Genomic DNA, 25,145 nt, shown 5'->3' with positions numbered 1-25,145 from the left:
TGTGGAATTAAAGTCCCAGTCAGTGATCAGTACAACTGACAGAATGAAATATTAGCTGTCTGTAGTTCCAACATTTTTCTCAAAAAAAAAAAAATCTGCTCATCATGTTTGCTTTAAGAGAGTTTCTTTTTTTCTTTTTTTTTTTTTAAACCCTGCGGCTTCTGCTGTGAGACCTGCATCCGGGTTTTGGTCCAAACTAGTGTTAGAAAGCATTAAAAAAAAAAAGAAGGAAATTCCACAATATCACAATTTCAGTTTATTCTGTGAATTATGATGAAGTACGTTGAGAGATTGTAATTATCAGGGATATTTCTAAGCCTATAATGATCATTTAATTTCAGAGACATCTTCTAAAAGCTGTGATTTACAGTTTTGCCATGCATTGGATCTTGCTAATTTCTTTCCTTCAGGCTTTTTAGATTTTTCTGTCCCTCAAGTTAGCACCCAGCTAACCACTTCCAAACACTTCCAGTGAAAACTGAGTTTTTCAAAAACGTGGATACATTTGAAAACGCCGTTTTTGCGTTGTAGTGTGGACCGTTATTCGAAAACGCCGATATTCGAAAAACGTATTTTTGGTCATGTGACTCAGGCATGGGACCCCTTCGACTCGAAACAAACAAATTGGTGGACGATGTACTGCAGTTGGTGTGCCTGCTATCCAGTTTGATAGCCTTGTTCAAGATTAATATCGCCTTGTACAACCTTCAGATTGCATTTTTAAACAAACGCCTAACAGAAATGCAGGCGAAAGCTTCGTATATTTTTACGCACGCGCGGTATAAGGATGTAAGCGATTCCCGCTGTTTCGGTGTCGACGAGCAAGATTTTTAAAGTGAAAATGCCGTTCTCAGATCTATCCGGTTAATGTAGGCGTAGCCGCAAATGCAATTCTTTCTGCCCCTTTAAACTATTATTCTAAACGTTGGCTGGCCAGTGTACGAGGAACACCTGTACAACTGCTCATCCATGCTGTTATCCAATGTAGCAGCAGTGCAGTGCATGAAGTCATACCGATACAGGTGAAGAGGATCAGTTAATCATGGTGCAGTAAAAAGCATCTGAGAACACCATGCGGAGGAAGCAGGTGGGCTACAGGAGCAGAAGACCCCTGTGCAACAGCACACCTTGAGGTTTGACGTGTTGTGTGTTTGGAGATGCTTTTCTGCTCACCATGTTTGTAAAGAGTGGGTATTTTATTTACTACAGACTTCGTGTCAGCTCAAACCAGTGCGATTATAAATAAATAAATCCCTTCTATAAATGTGCTAATACTACATGGTCAAATTGTGCAGATTCCAGGAGAATTCACTGCAGTTTTTTACATGAAGTCTGTTTTGTTGAACTTCTCCACTGTTCAATGATGGCGACTTGAGTGAAAAACTACTTGTGGCAATTTTAGTCCTAAGCCATCATAACATAACTGTTCCTATGACTCAAGATCCAAAGCCATCTTTATGGTTTTTAAGTACCATTCTGTGTAAACTCTAGAGACTGTTTCTTGTGAAAATCCCAGGAGATCAACCGTTTCCCCATTTAGATTTTTCGCATGTATTTATGCTGATTTTTATTGATGAGAGCCTGACTTGAAGATGTGTTGGACATACGCAGTGGTCTACAAATTTATATATGCAGTTCAATTAACTTATCGAGGAGTGCATCATTGCCCACAGCATTTTATTTGGTATGAAACAGTAAGACACAGGTAAGTCATGAATTATACCTCCGGAAGTATTGGAACTGTAAGGCCGGTTCTTTTGTTTTTGCTGTACACTGAAGGCATTTGGGTTTAAGATCAAAAGATATATGAAATGATGGATCAGAATTTCCGAAGGGACTGTATGTCCTACCAATTGCACTAAGACTGCATTTATACACGATGCACCGATACTAAATTTCTCAGCAAATACCGTTAACCGATTATTCGGAGTTATATCGGCCGATACCGATAGTTCTGCCTTTTATACCTTTTTTGAAAATTAATAATAGTTAATTCCACAATTCTGAAAGAAATGTAAATAAAAACTTTATTCTCTCCGTTTCAACAAGTTGTTTCACAGTAACTGGTCTCATAAACAGAAAACATTACTCTAATTAACATTAACACATGAACTCAATTCTGAAGATTAAAGTAAGATTTCTTAACTTATTGAATGTTATTCATTCATAATAACATTGACTGAACTTTAAAAAAAAAACCTGCTGTTAGTCTCACATTCACTCACCACAAAGAAAAACATTTCTACTTCACTGAACATCAAACTGGTAATATATAATATAAATATTTTTATATATTAATATTCACTGGATATGAAATATACTACTGTACAAATATATTTTTCTGTGAAATATATACTTTTTTGTCAACTCATCTTCATTTAAATCTTTCAACAGCGTACAGTCGCTTTAATTCAGCTCGAGCAGAGCGGAAATTTTTTTTTTGACATATTCACGAAACTCCCGCTTCACTGCTGCAGCGTCCGGTGTAAAATTTTATCAGTGCAGATCTTACAGAGATTACAAACTGCAGTTGTGTCTTCATTCCACACAAGATACATCTTCTTTACACAGCACGAAATCGATGTGTTTTCCCGCCCTCTTTTGATTGACAGGATATAATCGGCCATGATCATCGGATGTTTCTAAAGCGTGAAAAATTGCCTTTACCGGCCGATACACCAGTGCGTCTCTACTTTATTTCCTAAATTGTATATGTTGTAACTGCGTGTTGGCGGGATTGCTGCTAAACAAAATTCCAGTGCCAGTGTAACGACAGTAAAATCTTATCTTACTGCATCTCCTCAACTAACACATCAGTGCCGTAGACTGACAGTGCAACAGGGAGATCAGATCTGGGTTATGGATGCATTGCGTTTGGATCAGCAAATAAGTCAAATGAAAAATTAGAAAGAAAAAAAAAATCAAACATGCATGCTTCTTGAAAGTTTACACCATAACTTTACTTTCTATAAAGTATATATCCTCAGGTTATGTATAATTTCTGGATTTTTTTTTTTTCCCCCTCCAGTTGGGTGATAATCTTTTTGTTCACTGCTTGGGGAATGAGTGTCATGCATGCATTAAGTTAATTAAATTAACATATAATCCCATTCAAGTGAAATAAATTTTTTTTTTTTTTTTTTTTTATCAATTATCAAATATCAATATTAGTTTGCACTAAAACCCTCTTTACAAAATGCATTTGAAAATGCAATATTTTAAATTGGGATGTAGATGAAAACACTGATAAACATAAAACCTCACTGAGCACTTTATTAGGAACACTGTACTAATACTGGGTATGGACTCCCTTTGCTCTCAAAAACAGCCTCAATTCTTCATGGCGTGGATTCCACAAGACGCTGGGAACATTGAGATTTTGGTCCATGTTGACATGACTGCATCATGCAGTTCCTGCAGATTTTGCAGGTGCACTTTCATGCTGTGGGCGCTTAGTGGTTAGCACGTTCGCGGCACACCTCCAGGGTCGGGAGTTCGATTCCCACCGTGGCCCTGTGAGTGAGGGGTTTGCATGTTCTCCCAGTCCGGTTTCCTCCCCCAGTCCAAAGACATGTATGGTAGGCTGATTGGTCCAAATTGTATGAATGGGTGTGTGAATGTATATGTGATATGTATGTGTGTGCCCTGCGATGGATTGGCACCCTGTCCAGGGTGTACCCCACCTTGTGCCTGATGCTTTAATATCTGTATACCATGTTGATATTTCTGTAAAGCTGCTTTGAGACAATGTCTATTGTAAAAAGCGCTATACAAATAAAATTGAATTGAATGCTCCATGGGATAGGCTCCAGGTTTCCCCGTGACCCTGAAAAGGATAAAGCGGTATAGAAGATGGATAGATGGATGGATGGACTTTCATGCTGTTCTACCACATCCCAAAGGGGTTCTATTGGATTCAGATCCAGTGACTGGCACTGAACTCATTGTCATGTTCATGAAACCAGTTTGAGACGACTTTTGCTTTATGACGGTGCATTATCATGCTGGAAGTAGCCTTTAGCAGAAAAAGGGTAAATTGTGGCCTTGAAGGGATGCACATGGTCAGCAACAATACTCCACAACAGGCTGTGGCATTCACGGGTTAATGTGACCACGCCCTTTATGAGCGAGCGGTTAATAGGACCCCGCCCCTTATGAGCGAGCGGTTAATATGACCCCGCCCCTTATGAGCGAGCGGTTAATATGACCTCATCCCTTATGAGCGAGCGGTTAATGTGACCCCGCCCCTTATGAGCGAGCGGTTAATATGACCCCGCCCCTTATGAGCGAGCGGTTAATATGACCTCGCCCCTTATGAGCCAGCAGGTTAATATGACCACGCCCATTTATGAGTTAGCGCATTGACTAGTCACGCCCACTAGAGTCGAGACGGTTAGCGTGGCCACGCCCCTATACTCGAGCAGACTTATATTTTGAAATGTAACCTGTCTTCCAGCCATTTTGAAAATCTCGCGTTTATGTTCCCACATTGCAGCATCTTTCGCGCGGTAGCTGCTTGATTACATCTAAAAACCAAACAACCCCAGAAGTTTTCGTGTTTCATCAGTGATTCATTTCAGGATGAATGTTATTGATCATGTGCGGGACATGGCGGCTGCGGGCCTTCATTCCAACGTGCGGCTGATGAGCAGCCTGCTGCTGACTATGAGCACCAACAACCCGTGAGTCTCCCTGCTAATTCAACTAGCCCTTCCTGTAACACTGCCACTTCTGCTGTTTATAACCTGTACAGCTCTGGAAAAACTTACGCGTTTAAATCTACACCTGTAACTGCGACTTGTTTTTGTCAGAACAGCAAGCTAAGCGGCTAGCTACGTTAGCTGTTATTAGCGCGACCTGCTAGCTAGCTGAAAAATGTTTACTATTTCTTTTCAGCCAACTTCCGGAGGAACCACAAGAGCCCCGCTTTTTAAAAAGTTCCATCTAGATCAGAATGATTAGAAAATCCTGTGTTTTGCTATCCAGGATCAAGTAATCTATCTGACTTTAGGGTCGGTTTTTCAAAGCAACACTGCATTGGATCATGGATTGGATAGGATAGGATTGGATAAACGTGTATACTATAATGATATAAATGTTGTGTTATTTGAACAGTTTTAAAGTTTTTACATGTTGTTCTTGAAATCTTCCCTGAATCCACCCTTCTGCTGGGCTCCTGATATTTATTTGTTTGTTTATTTATTTATCTGTTTATTTATTTAATTTTGGATAACAGGTATCCCAGTCCTTCTAAAAAGTTCCGAACAACACAGACTGAAGGTTTAATCCAGAGCAAAAGCACGATTGGATTACATGATCTAATCTCATTTCAGATTCCTTTTTTTTTGTTTCTTTTGGACAACCCATTTTCAAGATTAGATCCGATCCGATGGCCGAGATCTGATCCGATCGCTTCTGAACAGCTGGGCCCAGATGTTTTAGTTCAAAACGACACGCTGTTGAAGCTCACTTTATTTACAGTTAAAAGCTAAGGATATTAAATTTGCGGTGTGTGTAGTGTGTAAAGTGTGTTTGTCCCACAGGGAGCTCTTCTCTCCAGCACAGAAGTATCAGCTGTTGGTGTATCACGCTGATGCCATATTTCACGATAAAGAGTACAGAAATGCGGCCTGCAAGTACAACATGGCCCTGCAGCAGAAAAAGGTGCTGAGTAAAACGTCTAAAGTGCGTCCATCCAGCACAGGAGGCACGTCTTCAGTCCAAACCCAGGTGACATGTTCACTGGTGGTTATACCAGTGTTTCCTCATCCTATAACACACAAAAAACCCCAACATTTGATTTTCACCGCTTGAACCTGTTCATCATCACATCATACAAGTTGCAGTCAACAACTATTATGCCAAAACAGTTAATAATGCTTGGTTTTACGTTTTCTCATATTCTGCCATAACATATTAAAAACATTGACAGGTGATGTGAATAACATTTGATTGTCTCGTTACAGTGGCACCTCATTACCAGGGGTGGGATATATTTATTAGGCAGCAAGTGAACAGTCAGTTCTCAAAGTCGATGTGTTGGAAGCAGGAAAAATGGGCAAGCGTAAGGATATGAGTGACTTTGACATCGGCCAAATTATGATGTCTGGATGACCGGGTCAGAGCATCTCTAAAACTGCAGGTCTTGTAGGGTGTTCCCAGTATGCATCGGTTAGTACCTACCACAAGTGGTCCAATGAAAGACAACCGGTGAATTGGCGACAGGGTCATGATCATCCAGGCGCACACTCGGAAGTCTTGTGGAGACTGGCGATTTAAAAACATCGACATCCAAAGAATCAGTTCATTGTCTCTCAGGGGCCTGTACCATAATGGTAGTTGAACGACCTCAGGGTTACGGGATTAGTTTCGAGTTTACAAAACCAAACCAATCCTGTCAGGCTCCTGCTTGATTGATTAGAATGAAAGCCCGCCCCTACACTGGGCCTTTGCGGGTAAGATCGGACACCCCTGGACTAAAGTTTTGCTGGCTTCTGAAAACAATTTGATGGTCTTTGACGAAAATGTGAAAGAACGGGATAGACTAAACGACTAGAGCGCTGTTGCATCACTGTGTTTAGGTAGAGATGAAGTGAGGACTAACTCACACTGGCGCCACTAGTCAAACAGCAGTGTGGGCTACGTAGGAAAACATTAACCGACGTGAAACGAGACCAAAGCGTTGAGAAATTTTAAACTGAAGTCAACTCTGAATTTAATTATAGAATAAATCTGGGACTGCACTGAAGATCACATGTTAAATGATAAAAATGATTATGCAAGTCATTTGGGGTGGATTGTTTTTAGCAGTGCTTTGGCACTTTAGAAGCACATGTTTAGCACAATGCAAAATTGTGTTTTATAACTTGCACGGAATCTGTTGAGTCATGGAGTTTTCATTTATTTATTTATTTTTGCAGAACTTGCCTTCGGAGATTGAGGTGAAGTACAAGATTGCAGAGTGTTACACCATTTTGAAGCTGGACAAAGATGCCATCTCGGTTTTGGACGGGATTCCCTCGAGGCAGAGGACTCCCAAGGTGTTTCCGCATTTCCTCTGATAAACCTGATCAACGTTTTACCCTGAAGTCTGCTCACTTCATTGTGTATGAAAATGTATACGATGCCTCGATTCCAACAGATCAATATGATGCTGGCGAATCTGTACAGAAAGGCCGGACAGGAACGATCAGCGGTCACGAGCTACAAGGAAGTCCTGAGGCAGTGTCCTCTCGCGCTGGATGCTATTATTGGTACGTGACTATGAATATCTTTTACGTACACTGGTGGTGTTACTGACAGGAACAGGGAGTCTCTAGCTCTTATGTGCGATGAGATTGAAGTACTGAATGTTTCAGGAAGATGAGTGTGAGTATTGGGATGCTTTGCAGGGCTGCTGTCTCTGTCTGTGAAAGGGGCGGAGGTGGCCTCCATGACCATGGATGTGATCCAGAGTATCCCCAATCTGGACTGGCTTTCTGTTTGGATCAAAGCCTACGCCTTCATCCATGGTGGAGATAATCACAGAGCCATCAATACAATCTGGTGAGGAGCCCACTTCATATAGACTTCTTATAGCTTATAAAAGGATGACTTGAAGAAAAAATCAATTTCACCACTTACCTAAAAGAAATAAAACTAATAAAAATGGTAATGGCTAGAATATGTTATTCTTACTATTTTACAAGTCGGACAATAATTAATTAAATTGTCATGGCTAATTGATTACATTTGGGCTAAGTGGGAATGCTGATCCATTGCTTTAATTATTTAATGGTCCTTAAAAAGCAACACCGTTGCATTTGTCTCTCATGTAATGGTTGTTAATTTGTTTAATGGCTTATCTGCTGTTATTTTATTTGCATTTTTTAGGCAGGCTTATACGTATGGTCACGTTCTCCTACCGGTTTATTTCCTACAGCTCCCTGGAGAAGAAGTCTCTCCTGAGGGATAACGTGGATCTGTTGGTGAGCCTCGCAGACGTGTACTTCCGAGCCGGAGACACCAAGAACGCCATTCTGAAATTTGAGCAGGCGCAGATGCTCGACCCCTATTTAATCAAAGGTAGGCAGTTTAATGTATATTTGTCACGTCCATGTTGTGGCTCTGTATAAAAGTTTCTCAGGACGAACGCTTAGCGTGTTCGGACACTGTGACGGATGAACGCTGATGAAAGCACTGTGCCGGCTGTTAGGCATGGATGTGTACGGCTACCTTATGGCTCGTGAAGGACATTTGGAGGATGTGGAAGTTCTCGGTGGTCGACTGTTTAACATCTCGGATCAGCACGCGGAACCCTGGGTAATATCTGGGTGAGTAAGATGAACTGCTCTCCCGCCACTCGTTTTTAATTGCTACGTGTGTTTCTGGATTTCCTGGTGGGTTTGGATGTGCGGTATATTTTCATTTTCCTTTGGATTTGTTTGTGCCTCTGTAACCTGGAGTTGCAGCATTCACATGTTGGTTTAGTTTTGTTGAAAATGGCTCAAAGGTGAACCTTGGCAGTCTAATAACTAATGCAATACACTTGTAGCTCACAAGTTGTTTTGTTTTTTGGGGTGGGTGTTTTCCCCCTCCAGGTGCCACAGCTTCTACAGTAAGCGCTATTCTCGAGCACTGTATCTGGGGGCCAAAGCCATTCAGCTGAACAGTAACAGCGTGCAGGCTCTGCTTCTGAAAGGTGCCGCTCTGCGCAATATGGGCCGGGTGCAGGAAGCCATCATCCATTTTAGGGAGGCCATGAGGCTGGCACCGTGTCGTCTGGACTGCTACGAAGGTAGGAGCATCACTTGGAGAATCGGACTATTGAGAACAATTGGATTATTCTTTGAATGACCAGTGGTTTATAATTTTACACGGCGCATTTCTGGGATCCATATCTGATGTGGTTTGATTATATTTTTGACCTGGGTTCTTAGGACTGATCGACTGTTACCTGGCGTCCAATGGCATCCGTGAGGCAATGGGCATGGCCAATAACATCTATAAGACTCTCGGTGCCAACGCCCAGACCCTCACTATTTTGGCCACGGTGTGTCTGGAGGACCCCATGACCCAGGAGAAGGCCAAGACCCTGTTGGACAAAGCGCTCGCCCAGCGGCCAGACTACATCAAAGCTGTAGTGAAGAAAGCAGAGCTCCTCAGTGCGTAACCACTTCACCATAACTGTGGTTCATTTGTGTACTGCTTCTGAGAGTAATTTTACTAATGTAAGAATTAAAACACTAGGGGGTATGCCGTTATAGGAAAACAGTTAATGATGGGGTGGTCAGATGTGGTCTGATACAAAGCAAAGTCACTGTTACCACCCTGAAGGTGATTTATTTCCCAATATGATCATGTCCCAACATTTTCTCTTCCTCTCACACCAACAACACGACCCGAGTCTATGTATGTCCTGCAAGTCCCCGCTTTCCGTTAGATATATTTTATTGGACTGTTCTGCTTGTAATGCAAGTAGACAGTGTTTTTAGTGAGTAGTAAGCTGACTTAAGTTTTTACCAGAAAAGGTTTTAGAATTTTTATCATATATAAAACATCTTGTACAATCTTAACTGCTGTATTTTCCTTTTGTTTGGTTTTATTTTGAATATCTTTATGCAACGCTTGTAATTTGTGTAAGTCCGTATTTACCATCAAAATAACCACAGATGCTGACATGGCATTAAAAGCTACACTACCACCACCACCACTACTACTATTACTACTACTTCTACTACTACTACTACTACTACTACTACTACTATTACTACCACTCCTACTAATATTATTACTATTACTACTAATACCACTATTACTACTACTACTACTACTACTACTACTACCACCACTACTGCTGCTGCTACTACTACTATTAATACAACTACTACTAATATTACTATTACAACTACTACTAATGCCACTACTATTACTACAATTACTACTATTACTACCACCACTACTACTACTACTAATACCACTACTAATACCGCTACAACTACTACTACCACCACCACTACTGCTACTACTACTATTAATACAACTACTACTATTACTACCACTATTACTCTATTACTGTGAACAAGTACATACCGGAAATCTCTATATTGGACTTTACGGTATTGCTACTTTCACTAAACCTTCTGTGTGTTTTTGTCCCGCGTAGGTCGAGAACAGAAATACGACGAAGGCATAACACTTCTGCGAAGTACACTGGCCAATCAGAGCGACTGCATGCTGCACAGAATGCTGGGTGATTTTCTAGTCGCTGTTAACGAGTATCAGGAGGCCATGGACCAGTACAGCATAGCGCTGAGGTAATCTTGGTTTCTTTTGAAGACCTTGACGAGTATTTCACTTCGTAGCTGTTTACCTGCTCATTCATGCAGTTTTAGAGGTCAGAGGGGAATGGCCAGACCCGTTCGAGCTGGCAGGAAGGCTATGGTAAATGTATTCAAAACCACTATTTATACCCGTGGTGAGCAGAAAAGCATCTCTGAGTTCACACTACGCCAGACCCTGAGCCAGATGATCTACAACAGCAGAAGACCACGTCGGGTTCCACTCCTGTCAGCAAAGAATAGGAATCTGAGACCCCAGATTTTCTTAATAAAGCATCGTTATACAATCTAATCTAAAAGTGGTTTAACTGGTTTAGCTTCCTTGTGGGAAACTCTGAGATGGGGAAAATGTTTGCTCAGGCATTTGGATTTCATTGCATCACACAAAATAATAAAAAGTCAAATGATGCCCTTTTCCCAGCCATTTGAGCCATAATAGTGTGTTGTCATCCCACAGTTTGGATCCAAATGACCAGAAATCTCTAGAAGGCATGCAGAAGATGGAGAAAGAGGAGAGCCCTACAGACGCCACGGTGGAGATCGACGGAGACGACATGGAGGGCAGCGGAGAGGAAGGCGACCTCGAGGGCAGCGACAGCGAGGCAGCGCAGTGGGCCGACCAGGAGCAGTGGTTCGGTATGCAGTGAGCGGCAGCACTGATCTCGGATCAGCCTCCTTCTGACTCGTATCATCGCTCAGCAGGATTTCAAGAACACAAACTGATCCTGGATCAACACTTAACTCTGGTGGAGTTTGAGGCATTCTGTATAAGCCTTGCCTACAGAAAGTGTTGCAGCGCCTCCTGCAGGCTGGGAGCTGGTGTCTGCGCAGGCCTGAGCACAGAAAAGCCTGACGAATCTGTGCGTATACCGTTGCACCGTTCTGAAGAACAGCGCTGATGCTTGGAAACACTTTAACCACTTTGGCACTGTGTAACAAAAGCAATGCCTTTATATCAGGTTTGTCTTTTGCCTTTACACAGGTCTCGTGACTCTACACAATTCTGCTCTGCATCAGTGCTTCGATTTTGAATCTAATGGTGATGCTGCGTCTGTTTTGAGCAGCCTGGTCACTTTTTATTTTTATTTTTCTCTCTTCCAGTTTTGCCATAGCAAGATTTCTCACAAACCATTTTCTAATGAAACATGAACTTAATAGCTCATTTGCTCTTAGGACCCAGCAGCAAAGCTTTAGTGTCATCACATGTGTCTCAGATCATTGATTTCTCTTACTTCTCACGCGAATAATGAAAATACAGCACAGACTAACAAACTATCACCAGAATTGCTGAACACATCACTCATATTTCAATAGAAACATATTTACTTTGGTTCTGGGTGGATTTTACCTTGTGCTAATTTAGTTTTTTTTTTTTTTTTTTTAAGATGGCCTTGTGAACAGTCCCCCTCCCCCCCTTTTTTTCTTCTTCTTCCCGCATATAGTTCCTCATCCAAGTTTTCCTGACGTCATTAAGTAAAGAACCGTACAGAAGAACGAACCCTTTCAAAAGAAGAAAACTTTCGTTTCCCGTCGGCGTATTGATCAAGTTTAATTCATGTAGCCTGAAGTGCTCTTTGTGGTGTTAGGTATTTTTTATTCTAATGTTTCTAACAATATTGTGGCATTGTGAACTGTGAATAATACTATTTTTCAATGTTAACAAATAAATCATGACATATTCTTTAGTTGCTGTCAATTTCCTTTTTTTTATTTTAATTTTTTAAACCAATAATAGCTGTCATGTGCATGAGCTGAGCAACATTTTTTATAGAGATGGATGGTGGTGGGTAGGGGTAGGTAGAGATGGATCAGGGTAGATATAGATGGATGGTGGTGGATAGGGGTCGTGTGAGATGGATGGTGGTGGATAGGGTCGTGAGAGATGGATAGGGGTAGGTAGAGATGGATCGGGGTAGATGGAGATGGATGGGGTAGATGGATGGTGGTGGATAGGGGTCGTGAGAGATGGATAGGGGTAGATGGATGGTGGTGGATAGGGGTCGTGAGAGATGGATGGGGTAGATGGATGGTGGTGGATAGGGGTCGTGAGAGATGGATGGGGTAGATGGATGGTGGTGGATAGGGGTCGTGAGAGATGGATGGGGTAGATGGATGGTGGTGGATAGGGGTCGTGAGAGATGGATGGGGTAGATGGATGGTGGTGGATAGGGGTCGTGAGAGATGGATGGGGTAGATGGATGGTGGTGGATAGGGGTAGGTAGAGATGGATCGGGGTAGATGGAGATGGATGGGGTAGATGGATGGTGGTGGATAGGGGTCGTGAGAGATGGATAGGGGTAGATGGATGGTGGTGGATAGGGGTCGTGAGAGATGGATGGGGTAGATGGATGGTGGTGGATAGGGGTCGTGAGAGATGGATGGGGTAGATGGATGGTGGTGGATAGGGGTCGTGAGAGATGGATGGGGTAGATGGATGGTGGTGGATAGGGGTCGTGAGAGATGGATGGGGTAGATGGATGGTGGTGGATAGGGGTCGTGAGAGATGGATGGGGTAGATGGATGGTGGTGGATAGGGGTCGTGAGAGATGGATGGGGTAGATGGATGGTGGTGGATAGGGGTCGTGAGAGATGGATGGGGTAGATGGATGGTGGTGGATAGGGGTCGTGAGAGATGGATAGGGGTAGATGGATGGTGGTGGATAGGGGTCGTGAGAGATGGATGGGGTAGATGGATGGTGGTGGATAGGGGTAGGTAGAGATGGATCGGGGTAGATGGAGATGGATGGGTTAGATGGATGGTGGTGGATAGGGGTAGATAATGTGCATGTTTTTCAGCAGCTTGTCATATGCAAGTAGTCTACACAGCTGCTTTTTTATTTATTTTTTATTATTTATTTATTTAGACCAATAATAGCAGTCGTGTGCATGAGCTGAGCAACATTTTTTATAGATGGGGATGGATGGATGGTCGTGGATAGGGGTATATAGAGATGGATAGAGGTAGATAATGAGTGTATGTTTCTCAGCAGCATGTCATATGCAAATAGTCTAGACAGCTGTTTTTTTTTTTTTTGTTTGTTTGTTTGTTTTTTTAAATAAATACTCCCCTTGAACCGATCTATCAAACATGTGAGCTTGTTCATACAAAGAAAGACTCACGCTGTCATTTATCATTTTATTAACCACAAGTCATTGTGATAATTACAATATTAGACACTGGTTTAGAGGCGTCTTGCCTGTAGTCGTCACTGGAACAAATAAAATATAGATTTTTTTTCCCCATCACACTCCTCTGTGCTGAAACCTATCTGCTCTAGAACAGGAAGCATGTCACTGTGCTAAGCAATAACCCTTAGAGTCACAATCATTTGGTTGATCTACACATCTCACAAAATAAAACAAGTCCTTTTGCAAAAAAAAAAAAAAAGAAATGAAATAACAGGTGTCTGTCACTAATGCCAGCTGGTATTTAAATACATACATTTAAGTTAAGTGTTGATGTGCTATACAAAAGCTTATCATTTTACCAACATCATGGTTGATTAGCTTAAAGGGGCATGCACCCTGATTTCCCTTAACATTTCACTCAGTTTAGTCTCTTTATTGTAGAACCTCTCACTCAACTAACAAACTTTTTTTATTATTATTTTTTTATTTTTTAAAATATAACTTCTTTGTAGCAGTTGGCATGCAGGTCATGAAGGATGTGGTTTTGCTCAAAACACACGAGCTAAAACTAATAAAACCTTTACAGCTTCTGCAAGGGATACTGAGACCCGGGCCAGGCTCACAGGGCCCGTGCTGAGGAGGGAAAAAGAGACAGAAAAGGAAAGATTAAAAAACGGCTGATCATATCGAAAGACTGATGAAAAGAAAGGAATGTTTTGTTACATAAGCTTTAGTGAAAGACTGAAGAACATCACGTGATCAATTAAAGCTATATCAAATGCATTGCTTATCTAAATACATCACTGTGGCATAAATGCTTTTGAGTTCTCTAAAAGGGTTGCCAAGTCTGCAGTTTTCCTGTCGAACTCTGCTGCAAGTTAATTTATTTTTGTCCTGCAGGTTGAAGGGATTTTTTTTTTTAAATCAAATTATTATATACCAGAGTGTTGTTGAATTCTTAATTCTGATTGGTCAGAAGGAAGACCAACCTAGACTGGGACGTAACAGTATTCATTCATTTTCTCTAACAGCAGCTTCAAGGCAAATCACAGGTTATATTAATGCGCTCGATCTAACAGGGAACTTGTATGGCAGACATGGTACATAATATAAATCCAACAAAAAGTGAATGCAAGCCTGGTGAAGCTTTTTTGTAAGGAGATGTTTATTTGACATTTATGACGGAAGATTTCGCCATCAACGCTTTACACGTTCCTCTGTGGGGGAAGTCTACAGAGCAGACTATTTTTGATTTTTGGTTTTTCATTTGTGTGACAAGCTGAATTTGGTGCTTATTATTAGCTTGGATCAGAGATCAAAAAAGGGGCTGGTGAGAGAATGACGTTATGTAAATGATGTCATGAACTGACTTGTTTTGCAGACATTCCACAAAATTACACGTAACTATAAAAAGCACAATGGAATTTATTCCATCCATCCATCCATTTTCGATAGGGTCGCGGAGCGTATACCAGGGAATTCGGGGCACAAGCCGGGGGACACCCTGGACGGGGTTCCAACCCATCACAGGGCACAGTCTTCACACACATTATGTACAATTTGGAAACGCCAATCAGCACATGTCTTTGGACTGGGGGAGGAAACCAGGAAACTGTGACGTAAGAGGAATAAATCACTTTGCAATTTGCCGTTATTGGAAAATAATCAATTTCGGGGTGGTAAAAGGTCTGCACTTATATTGCGCCTTTAATCCTTAGTGGTTCTACAAAAGTGATTTTATCTACAAACACACACACGGTGCAAGATGCTAATCTGCCATCAGGAGCAACTTGGGGTTCAGTGTCTTGCCCAAGGACACTTCAGCATATGTAGTCATGTGGGCCGGGAATTTAAGTGCCACCCATACGATTAGTGGACAACCCGCTCTAACACCTAAGTCACAGCCGCCCGATAACACTCCCCAATAACTCTGCTTGGTATTGGACAGCATCACACCACCCTGTCATTTATAATTTTCCTCTAACAGCATGCCCACAAGTGTTCAATTCTTTACATTTCAATATTTTGGAAGTACGCAGGACTTTTCTTTGAAGGAAACAGTAACTGCAATCATCCATTATAGAAGAGAAAAGTGAATTGAGCTACTCATTAGTGCATGTTTTTCTTATTTATGATGTTTAAGGGGCTTAGAGAAAGAACTGTTTATAAAAACTGCATATTTTAAAAATGTATTCATGATCTTACTTTGTACGTACTACAGTACATTTCTCCATGCTCGTCATAATCGTGGAGTTTAATTTCACCGTTCGTGATGCGTCACATTCTGAATTTTGGATTGTTTACGAGCTGACCTGGCAACCCTGCCTCTCAAGGTTGCACAACTAGACACTTAAAGAAAACGCATTATAAGAATACGAATGCAATACTGCAGTATTAGTAAGAGTAGAGTCATGAGAAAGTGCAGGAGCAGAAAGTTACAGTTATGTTCTCTCTCACAAAGCAATGGGAGAAAAAGCCAAGTATTACTATTTTTATGTCGCATATTGAGTTACGCATGCTCTCAAACGGGGAGCCTAGAGTTATGACATTCTTTATCAAGTACAGCTAATATTAAAAAAATAGGATCTGTCATAGTCTCTAACTTCCTTTTCTAATGGCAGGAATTGACGATTCAAACAAATGTATGTTCATTTACGTACAACACACACACACACACACACACACACAGAGCACTGCTTACCTATGTGTAAAGCCACAGCATTGTGCACGTTTTCCGCAACCTCATACGGAAAATTAATAAAAAATATACTCCAAGCTGTGTCCAAGTACAGCATGATTACAGAAAAAAACCTACTTAGCAATGTGATATTCTACTTATCAATGTGACATAATAGTATTTTATCATGGCTTGGAGACAGAGCGGTTCCTTTTCCAATCGTTAAAGGTGCAGTCTATAATATTTAAAAGTGTTTCTAGACATATAATAATCATATCATTTCAAAGATAACTTGAACAGAAATATGATTCGGATACTGTCATGGAAAAGATATCACTTGTTTATACATTTCAGCCTTCTCTTTATATTTTTTCTGGCCCGGAAATGAGCTCCACCCCCAACCAGAAGAGAGCTGCTCTTCCTTAAAATGCCAATCATGAGGTTTGAACAGAGCGGGTGTGGTAGGGTTGGGTTATGGAAAAGGCCTATCAGGGTTTTCATTGTAATTCAATTCGCATCTTCAGTGTTGAATAAAAAAATTACAAACTGCCCCTTTAAAGATATTCAGCTACGCTGGTTTTCTAAGGGGGAAAAGAATCAAATAAACAAAAATCAGATTTAAAGTTAACTGGACAGCAGTGGAACTGAGGTAGCTGAATTCTGCCAAATGCAGAAAATAACCATTTGTTTGAGAAAAAAAGTGGTACTTGAATTGTACTTCAAAATATCATAAACTAGAAAAGGGGTGTTTAAAAAAAAAAACCAATATAATCTGGGATATAATTTATGTGAGGTTTTTTTTTTTTACTGTACAGGACTGAGACAGGAATACACACAGTGTGGACAGCGAGGACGTCCAATGGGTCCATGCCGCTTTTAAAAAATGAGCTAATAAATATATTCATCCACTGACTGCTTATAACATCTCATAATAATATAGCTGTTATATATTTATATATAAAAACAATTCATGTGTGCTTTAAAATGGAACAGTTACAACAATGAATAATAATAAAGTCATCACTCTTAGAGCTAATTATAAAAACACCAAACATACAGTATGTGGATTCCTGTGCAAACATTCTCTTGGATTGGGTTAATGGTGGTTCTGGGTTAATGGGTGGTGGTTGTCACCGCAGCTCTCAGTCAGTGATTGGTCAGTCAGGAGGACCACAGCGAGCGGCTCGTGTTAGTGTCCGTGCTGTACAGCCACACCACCAGGGGGAGACAGAGAGCTACGAAGGGCCAGGAGATGCCTTGGACACATGCAGACACACTCCAGCTCTCTTGCTGTGCCCCCACTGCTAAATCTTTACCCGGCTCCAGGTAGTTCCTCGCCACAAACTTGAGCAGCTCGTCCAACAGGATGACAGGCACGGAGATCTTCAGCACCATCATCCACTGGGTCACGTTCAGAGGCGTGATCTGGAAGATGACCTGAAATGGAGAGAAGGGGAAGAATTTCTCAGAATGTCTCCATGAAGAGGCAAAACCAAGCAACTGCCAAGCAGGTACTTTATTTTTATTTTTTACTAGTACTTCGTTCAGTCAACTGCAATACCTTACTGGCTCGAATCCGGACCACTTGATGAGTTGTGCCATAGTGGTTCCTCTCATCGTAACCAGCAGGTGTGAGATTTTAACCAGCTTTACCCTTTTCTCACCTGAGTGAGCCGGCACGTTCCAGAGTGTGTGTGTGTGTGTGTGTGTGTTACATGTAATATCAAAAACATAACCCTTAAAGCTTAAAAGCTAAGACTAAGTTCATTCAAATTAAAGCCAAACTTTTTTCCAAAAACATTGCAAAATGTAAACAAACAAATGCATTTAAACATCCACATGTACTGTTGGTTGGGGTTTGGGGAGTGAGGTGGTTATTTAGTTTTTGTTGCCATTGGGTCAACAAAAAGAGTTTTGTTATGGCCTTCAAATTCAGTTTCGGAAACATCCAGATCATCACCCAGATAAGAGTACATGAGTCATAATACAAGATAATTTCATACATATACATATAGATATACAGATAGATAGATAGACAGAACGATAGAACATATATAAAACCCTATTCACAGCTTCAGCTAGACTAAATTTGGTCAATCTGTGGACCTCCTAAATTTCCTCCTCATTCTGTCCTACATTCATTCTTACCGGCAGTGGCTCGACATAGAGGATGAGGAAGTGCAGGGACATGGAGAGGCAAATGGCTCCCAGCAGCCACACGTTCTCCCACGGAGGCATGCGCAGCAGAGACTGGTTCTCCGACAGGCTGGGCATGAATGGAAAGAGAGATTTGTTATGGGGATTAAAGAAGATAACACGCTGTTATTTTCATAGTAACAAAAGACTGACAGTAAGGAGACCGGCATGAAAATGATGACTCAGTTTGTGCTGTTATAAAATCGTACAAGCTTAAGAGTTATGCGTCACTTGCGGAAATAAAAATAGGACACTCGAGAGCACTCTGAAGAATAAAAGACATCTTTCAGACGTTCTCTCAGTGAGCCCTTCAGTGATTCACTGACAACTACACCAAGTAGTGATTTCCAACAAATCTCCCTAACGCCTTCACCAGTAATCCTCATCTCAGTGCAAAGGCTTTTGATAACTGATAACTGCATTTCTTGATAAACGCCAGCACAGGGCTTGTTTATGGATCTGCTGATCTTGATCTTCTTTCTGCTGCTTTGAGAGCTTTAAAATAATGTTATTAATTGTGGGAGTTTTCCAATGACCACGTGGGAGGATTTTTACAAGGTTTGCTTTTACGGTTTTAGGAAGGTTTTCTTTTTCTTTCCAAAATCAAATCCTTCAGCATCACCTCACAAATATATTGTTAGAAAACGATAGCATGCAAGACAAGAGATACATGTTCTGACTGCTTTTGGCTCTTTATTCTAGGTAGGTAGATGCTCTACTGACATTTTTTCAGCATTAATTAATATCGATTCTATTTATTTTTTTAGTTACCTGTTAAACTGTTATTCTTCTCATCATTGATTAATGCTTTCTCTAAAAAAAAATTTTTTGCAATAAAAAAAATGTTCAAAGCATTTATTTACATGATCATTATAAAACTGAGTTGTTATTATAAAACTGTAGTTGCAGCGATAAAATAAGGCACTCCCACACCCCCTGACATTATAGCTTCATGTTGGTACTAAGTCAGTGTTTACTGGCTCAGAACTGTCCCTTTTGCAAAACTTGGAATGGTTCACACCAGCTTTGGAACCAGCTTTATCCAACCGAACTTGCATTATTTCATTGCTTGTGTGTGTGTGTGTGTGTGTGTGTTTCTCTGTGAGACAAACCTGTTTAGAGCGTTGCACATCTCTATGGTGACGAGTACAGACAGCGCCATGGTCATGGGGTATGGCGATTCAAACACGTGACACTCCAGATCGTGAAAGTCAGGATGCTCAGGAGAACACTGCAAGAAGTGGCTCTGAGAGGAACAAAAAGAACCAGACAGGAAATATACCAGTTCAAATAAAACGAAGGAGAAAAGTCACGCTTGAACAAATGAACTGTTATTATTAACAGTTCCACATCCCACGTGCAGCCCTGAAGCCTGACCGAACACTCACCAGCTGGTAGAGGGTGACCTGAGGCCCGTCATCAGCCACAATGAACCACCAGGCTGCAGCTCCCACAGTAGCTGCTCCCACATAGCCTACGAGACACAGCACAGACACACTGCAATTACCACCTACAGCTCGCTACATCACAATTTCTCAAGCCCACTCCTGAGGGACCTCCACACTGCCAGGTTTAGAGTTTCAGATCAAAGTTTCGTGACTGTAATACATGGAAGTTGATATGTTAGAGAGGGGATATAAACATATAAAACTACACAGATTTCAGCCCTGTCAACCCCCGAGGAAGAATAACGCAGTGAACAGTAATAAAAATTTACAAAAATGTAAAGAAAAATATCATTGCTTCATTAATAAATATAGTTACCAAAGTCATACATACATACATACAGTACATACATACACTGATTGTATTTCACAATAATGAACTCATAAACCAATCTTCATTTACCTGGACTGAAAGCGGGGCCGTCACTTCAGTTGAGCCGAGAGCACTGGCCAAAACGTTACTAATCCGGACTCAGAGAAGGGGGCGGGGCTTCCAGGGCGTGCATTTTAATATGGGATTGTTCAATACATGTACAACTATAATGCAACTAGCATACTGCTAGTTGTATTAAAATAGAGAGTTAAGTTAAAATACAGAGTTACTACGCAAAATGTACAAAGATTGGCAAGTCTGTAGAAGAATACTGAACTGGGACAGCTTACAATAATTTGTCTGAACATTCTGTCAAACAGGAAGCAGACAGACCATCATATGACCAAACAACAAGTACGTTGTCCACTATTATTTTTGTTTTTTTCGTTTATCAGTTTTGTTCCACCATCTTAGTTTGCGGCATAGACATATTTTCTCATCTTTCAGCTCTGCTAGGTTATATCCTACAGCCATTCAGAGTGTGTGATTCAGTGTGATTCAGAAGCATGGAAATCCTGGACACGTTTTATCAGCTCTGGTCATGGCAGGACAGGGAATCAAAGCATTTTCTGACTGACAGGAAGAACCCAGTCTGGTTGGGTTTGCCCTCAAACAGTCTATTAGAATCTTACACACAAGTTTTGAGGCCTCAATTAAGAAGCATATTAACTCACAGCCAATGGCGAGGTATCTGAAGAAGAGCCAGCCGGAAATCAGGGGCTCCTTGGCATTGCGGGGTGGTTTGCTCATAATGTCCAGGTCAGGGGGATTGAAGCCAAGCGCAGTGGCAGGCAAGCCGTCTGTCACCAGGTTTACCCACAGCAGCTGCACTGGGATCAGAGCCTCAGGGAAGCCCAGCGCTGCAGTCAGAAAGATACTGCAGAGAAAGAAAAAAGAAAAAACACACCGTTACACCACCATTACACACAGAACACACAAACCCAGAGATCCAAGCCTAGGAGAAGAACACAGGACTAACAGAAACAGAGCACATTTTCAGGATCTTTATAATGCAGTAATCAGCAGTTACTTCCAATATTGGTTCATTTCGCCTCAAGTTCATCTAGGTCAACCCGCAAATCTGATCACCTACGAAGCATAAAGCAGTAGAATACAAGATGGTGCACTTTCTATACAAACAGAAGTAGACTTTTACCTTTCTATTTTCTTAACTAATGTTGTCACACCATGACTGGCTATTATCGCCTAATTTTTTCCAAACCCCAGAGAGAAAACCAGCGAGCAAAAGGTCCAGTGAGACTGGTACTTCACATCACATACAGATTTCTAATAAACAAAAAAAAAATCTCAAGTGATAAACTGACTGACCAGACGACCTCCCCCACGTTGGAGGAGATGAGGTAGCGGATGAACTGCTTCATGTTGTTGTAAATGGCTCGACCTTCTTCAACGGCGGATACGATGGTGGCGAAGTTGTCGTCGGCAAGGACCATTTCCGAGGCTGTCTTGGCCACGGCAGTGCCAGAGCCCATGGCGATGCCAATCTCTGCCTTTTTCAGAGCAGGGGCATCGTTCACCCCATCTCCCGTCTGTGCAGGAAGTGATCGTGACAGTCACCGATAATGAACAGTTTTAGTTTGTACAGTAGTTGTAATCGACTAATTAAAATGAAGTCATATGTATTATTATTTTTCATTAATTACTCCAAAGTACATTAATGGCATGAATGTGTAATTGAGATGACAAACAAATACATGCCAACTATGTTATTATAATACCTAAGAACTGGATTGTTGACTCCAAACTAATTCGAACTTTACAGCTGAATCGATCAAACCAGTACCACCCAGCTCTAGAATATTCCACATCTACATAATAGCGCAGGTTTGGTTTTGATGCTCTTACCATTGCAGTGATTTCATCGAAGGCCTGGAGGAACTCCACTATCTTAGATTTGTGAGAAGGCTCGACACGGGCGAAGCAGCGTGCAGTCATGACAGCCTCGCGCTGCAATTGGGGGGAAAGATCATCAAACTCACGGCCCGTGAAGGCCAAGTGGGTTACATCATCGTCCTCAGAGAAGATGCCGATGCGCCTGCAGATGGCCACAGCCGTGCCTTTGTTGTCACCTGTGATCATGATGACCCGGATACCGGCTTGACGACACAGCTTGATGGAGGCAGACACCTCGGTCCTGGGAGGATCCAGCATGCCCACGCAGCCCACAAACGTCAGCTCAGACTGTACACGACAGAACAGGAGAGGAACTCTTTATCTCAAGTCACTAGGAAAGCTTTCATAGAATGTCCATAGTATAATGTAATAATATTAAAGACTTCCTGTAAACAAAACCAAAAACAGAAGAAGAAGAAGAAAGGGGTGAGCTTATTTCTGGACTGGAATAAATGTGAGCTGAATCCTGAAGCAAAGAAACTCCTCATCTCAACTCATTGCATGGCAAGACTGCAAATCATTTATGAAGGTATTTTTTTTTATATTCTATGAATATTATAGCGTATGAATAATATAATATAATATAATATAAAAGCTGCACCTTTAATAAAATAGGTAAGCAAATAGTATACAGCAAGTGCACTGTAAAGGTTTAAAGTAAAACTCTAGAGAGGCTGATATGAGGGTGCTAAGCAGTACCTCATACTCAGCGAAGCGTGCCGTGTCAGACAGAACCATCTCGTCCTTCCTGAGCGGGTTGTCCCGGGTGGCCAGTGCCAGACAGCGCAGCGTGTCCCGTCCAGTGCCGTAGTCCCGGATCACAGACATGATCTTATCCTTAATGCCCTGATTCATGGGCACACGGGTGGCTCCCACACGTACATACGAACACCTGTCAATCACTCCCTCTGGGGCTCCCTGCAAACAGGGATTTAGCGTTAATGTCCTGTTTAATTCATGATGGAGGAGGCAGGTTAAGAGATAAATGCTGTGCTCTAACTACATTAATCCTCTATTCTGAAGGCATTAATCCTCTTCACATCTGGCATGGCTCATATTTAGTCACCTTGACAAACATCTTGCTGGTGGTGGACTTGCCCTTGCTGGGGGTGCAATACACAGACATTGACTTTCTGTCCCGAGAGAACTCCAGTGTGAACTCCTTCTTCATTAGCTGCTTAATCACCTGAGACACACAAACACCCACACACATGCATCTTATGCCACTGAGCCTTAACACGTGTTAAATCCGTCCAATATTGTGGTGTTTATAATTTATTTGAATTGAACTGTAGATATTTACTGAGTTGCAGGCATTGGCTCTCTCGATCTTGGACAGGCTCCTGACATCTGTATCAAACACGTTCATCTTCTCCACCAGGCAGGTCAGAGCAGTCTCTGTGGCCTCTCCAACCTTCTCATACACACCTTTAGCCTACAGACACACCCTGATATTTTAGCTTTGCAAACAAGTCAAAAATCTCTGTTCAGTCATTCACATCATTGAAAAATGACTGCCAAATTAAAGGAGCGATTTGTAATTTCTCCCCCTCCGCTGTATCAGAGGTGAACTGCAAATGAAGGGAAAATATTGACATATTGATTGATTGAATATTGAGTTTTCCAGCCCCAACCAACAACAGTTAAACTGATCAGGCTTTCATATGATCCCATATTCTCACATATATGCTTCAGGTGGAACTAGTTTCTGGGCCAGAAATATGTCAACAGAAGTATTAAATGAATAAACTAACCATAAAAACAACGACTGCATATCGACATATCAAATCACTTTAAAATATATTTGAAAATATTTTTATTAAACATTTTTTAATATTACAAATCACACCTTTAACACAAAGTCATGGATATTTCAGCTGTAAATGTGTGTTGTCAGGTTCACATATGTGTGTGTGTGGTGCTACCTCGTTAAAGTCCAGAGAGGAGTCATTACACAGAGCACAGATAGTGGCCATCTCCACTAGACCATCATAGGCAGAGCACTTGACTAGTCGGTTATCCAGATATCTGCAATGAGACACGACAGCAGGAGCTTCTTCAGACAGCTCACAGGCAGGAAATATTTTATAATAAAAGTACTAAGTTGAACTGAGATATGAGGTAATGAGACACTCACACTTCTCCTTCAGGTGCATAAGTTGATCCAGAGATGGTGAACTCAGTCAGAGCGCAGCTCTCACTATCTGCCTTGTCCAAGATGAACATCTAGAAAACAAAGTCTTGGTAAAGCTACAAAGAAGAAATGAATGGTGTGAAAAACAAAAAACATCTAGCGAGGGACAGTTCTGCAGGCGGGAGCGCAGTGTTGATGAGTGAGTCAGAGGAGAATGGCCAGACTTAACAGGAACTGAAACGAAAGCTACCATAAACAAATAACTACTCTACACAAAAGAGGTGAGCAGAAAAGCATCTCAGAACTCACAACACACTGAACCTTCAAGTGGATGGGCTACAACAGCCACGTCATGTTCCACTCCTGTCAGCCAGAAACAGGAATCTGAGGTTACAGCGGGCATTGAATGGAAATGGGTGATGGGCTATAGTATATATAAGATGACACCATAGAAGACTTGGAGTCCAAGCTCAAAATTGTGCCTAACTGACATAGTTGGCTTTAGGACAGGACTAACTCCACCCTTCACACATCTCACACACAACTGTTTAGTCTGAGTAGTCTGTAGTTACAGTATGTCTGAGGTCTGAATACCCATGTGTGCAATTTCTGTATTAATTCCTTTCAGTATTTACTTCCTTAGAATGAATCAGTGATGTTTATAAAGCTGCTTTTAATTCATCTGTATGGTGAAGTGCTATAAAACATATTCCGATCCTTTATCTTTCTCATACTAGGAAAGGGATAGCTTGTATTTTCATCACATTCACATTGCTTTTCACGGGATGTCTTTCCCAGATCTCAAAACCCCAGCTGTCATCTCTCACACTGCATTAAAAGCATCGTGTGTTTAATTGGGGCACGCTCCGCACATGTCTTAGAATGAAGAGGTTCATTTTTGTAATTTTTCTGGGAAACAGTCCCATGTTGACGGGCTCTAGACAGGTTCGGAGAACTG

General features: G+C 41.5%; 3 protein-coding genes across 6 annotated transcripts in view; 2 read left to right on the top strand and 1 right to left on the bottom strand.

The window, feature by feature from the left end:
• Positions 1 to 117, top strand: part of rapgef1a (Rap guanine nucleotide exchange factor (GEF) 1a) — a 36,615-nt gene extending 36,498 nt beyond the window's left edge. For all 4 annotated transcript variants that reach the window (XM_047155715.2, XM_047155714.2, XM_017468736.3 and 1 more), the window contains one exon: positions 1 to 117. This exon is cut by the window's left edge and continues 1,330 nt beyond it. The gene's annotated coding sequence lies outside the window, so the exon portion shown is untranslated.
• Positions 118 to 4,433: 4,316 nt separating this feature from the next.
• anapc7 (anaphase promoting complex subunit 7) lies at positions 4,434 to 12,004 on the top strand. The gene is made up of 11 exons (XM_017468346.3): positions 4,434 to 4,682; positions 5,544 to 5,730; positions 6,921 to 7,040; positions 7,142 to 7,253; positions 7,392 to 7,545; positions 7,922 to 8,064; positions 8,195 to 8,312; positions 8,580 to 8,776; positions 8,919 to 9,143; positions 10,145 to 10,295; positions 10,777 to 12,004. The coding sequence occupies exons 1-11, from the start codon at positions 4,582 to 4,584 to the stop codon at positions 10,964 to 10,966; spliced, it is 1,698 nt and encodes a 565-aa protein (XP_017323835.1). The 5' UTR covers positions 4,434 to 4,581; the 3' UTR covers positions 10,967 to 12,004.
• A 1,437-nt stretch (positions 12,005 to 13,441) lies between these two features.
• atp2a2a (ATPase sarcoplasmic/endoplasmic reticulum Ca2+ transporting 2a) overlaps positions 13,442 to 25,145 on the bottom strand; it is a 37,430-nt gene continuing 25,726 nt past the window's right edge. Inside the window, exons 9-21 of the mRNA XM_017468345.3 lie at positions 24,191 to 24,279; positions 23,979 to 24,081; positions 23,357 to 23,488; positions 23,120 to 23,239; positions 22,753 to 22,971; positions 22,006 to 22,341; positions 21,469 to 21,689; positions 20,814 to 21,016; positions 19,710 to 19,795; positions 19,434 to 19,567; positions 18,274 to 18,391; positions 17,442 to 17,562; positions 13,442 to 14,081 (exon numbers count right to left, since the gene is read on the bottom strand). Coding sequence (XP_017323834.1) covers positions 14,068 to 14,081; positions 17,442 to 17,562; positions 18,274 to 18,391; positions 19,434 to 19,567; positions 19,710 to 19,795; positions 20,814 to 21,016; positions 21,469 to 21,689; positions 22,006 to 22,341; positions 22,753 to 22,971; positions 23,120 to 23,239; positions 23,357 to 23,488; positions 23,979 to 24,081; positions 24,191 to 24,279 — 1,896 coding nt within the window. The 3' untranslated portion in view covers positions 13,442 to 14,067. The remainder of the gene's footprint in view (positions 14,082 to 17,441; positions 17,563 to 18,273; positions 18,392 to 19,433; positions 19,568 to 19,709; positions 19,796 to 20,813; positions 21,017 to 21,468; positions 21,690 to 22,005; positions 22,342 to 22,752; positions 22,972 to 23,119; positions 23,240 to 23,356; positions 23,489 to 23,978; positions 24,082 to 24,190; positions 24,280 to 25,145) is intronic.

Source organism: Ictalurus punctatus, chromosome 5, assembly GCF_001660625.3.
Source record: "Ictalurus punctatus breed USDA103 chromosome 5, Coco_2.0, whole genome shotgun sequence".
Classification (NCBI taxonomy): Eukaryota; Metazoa; Chordata; class Actinopteri; order Siluriformes; family Ictaluridae; genus Ictalurus; species Ictalurus punctatus.
This window is presented reverse-complemented; position numbering and strand designations above follow the sequence as displayed.

What these genes read in the sequence shown, in the direction of transcription:
- anapc7 (XM_017468346.3), top strand. Translation starts at nt 4,582, where the DNA reads ATGAATGTTATTGATCATGTGCGGGACATGGCGGCTGCGGGCCTTCAT. An exon ending in ACTATGAGCACCAACAACCC is followed by an intron (nt 4,683 to 5,543) that starts GTGAGTCTCCCT and finishes TTTGTCCCACAG; the next exon opens with GGAGCTCTTCTCTCCAGCAC. An exon ending in CGACCCCTATTTAATCAAAG is followed by an intron (nt 8,065 to 8,194) that starts GTAGGCAGTTTA and finishes GCCGGCTGTTAG; the next exon opens with GCATGGATGTGTACGGCTAC.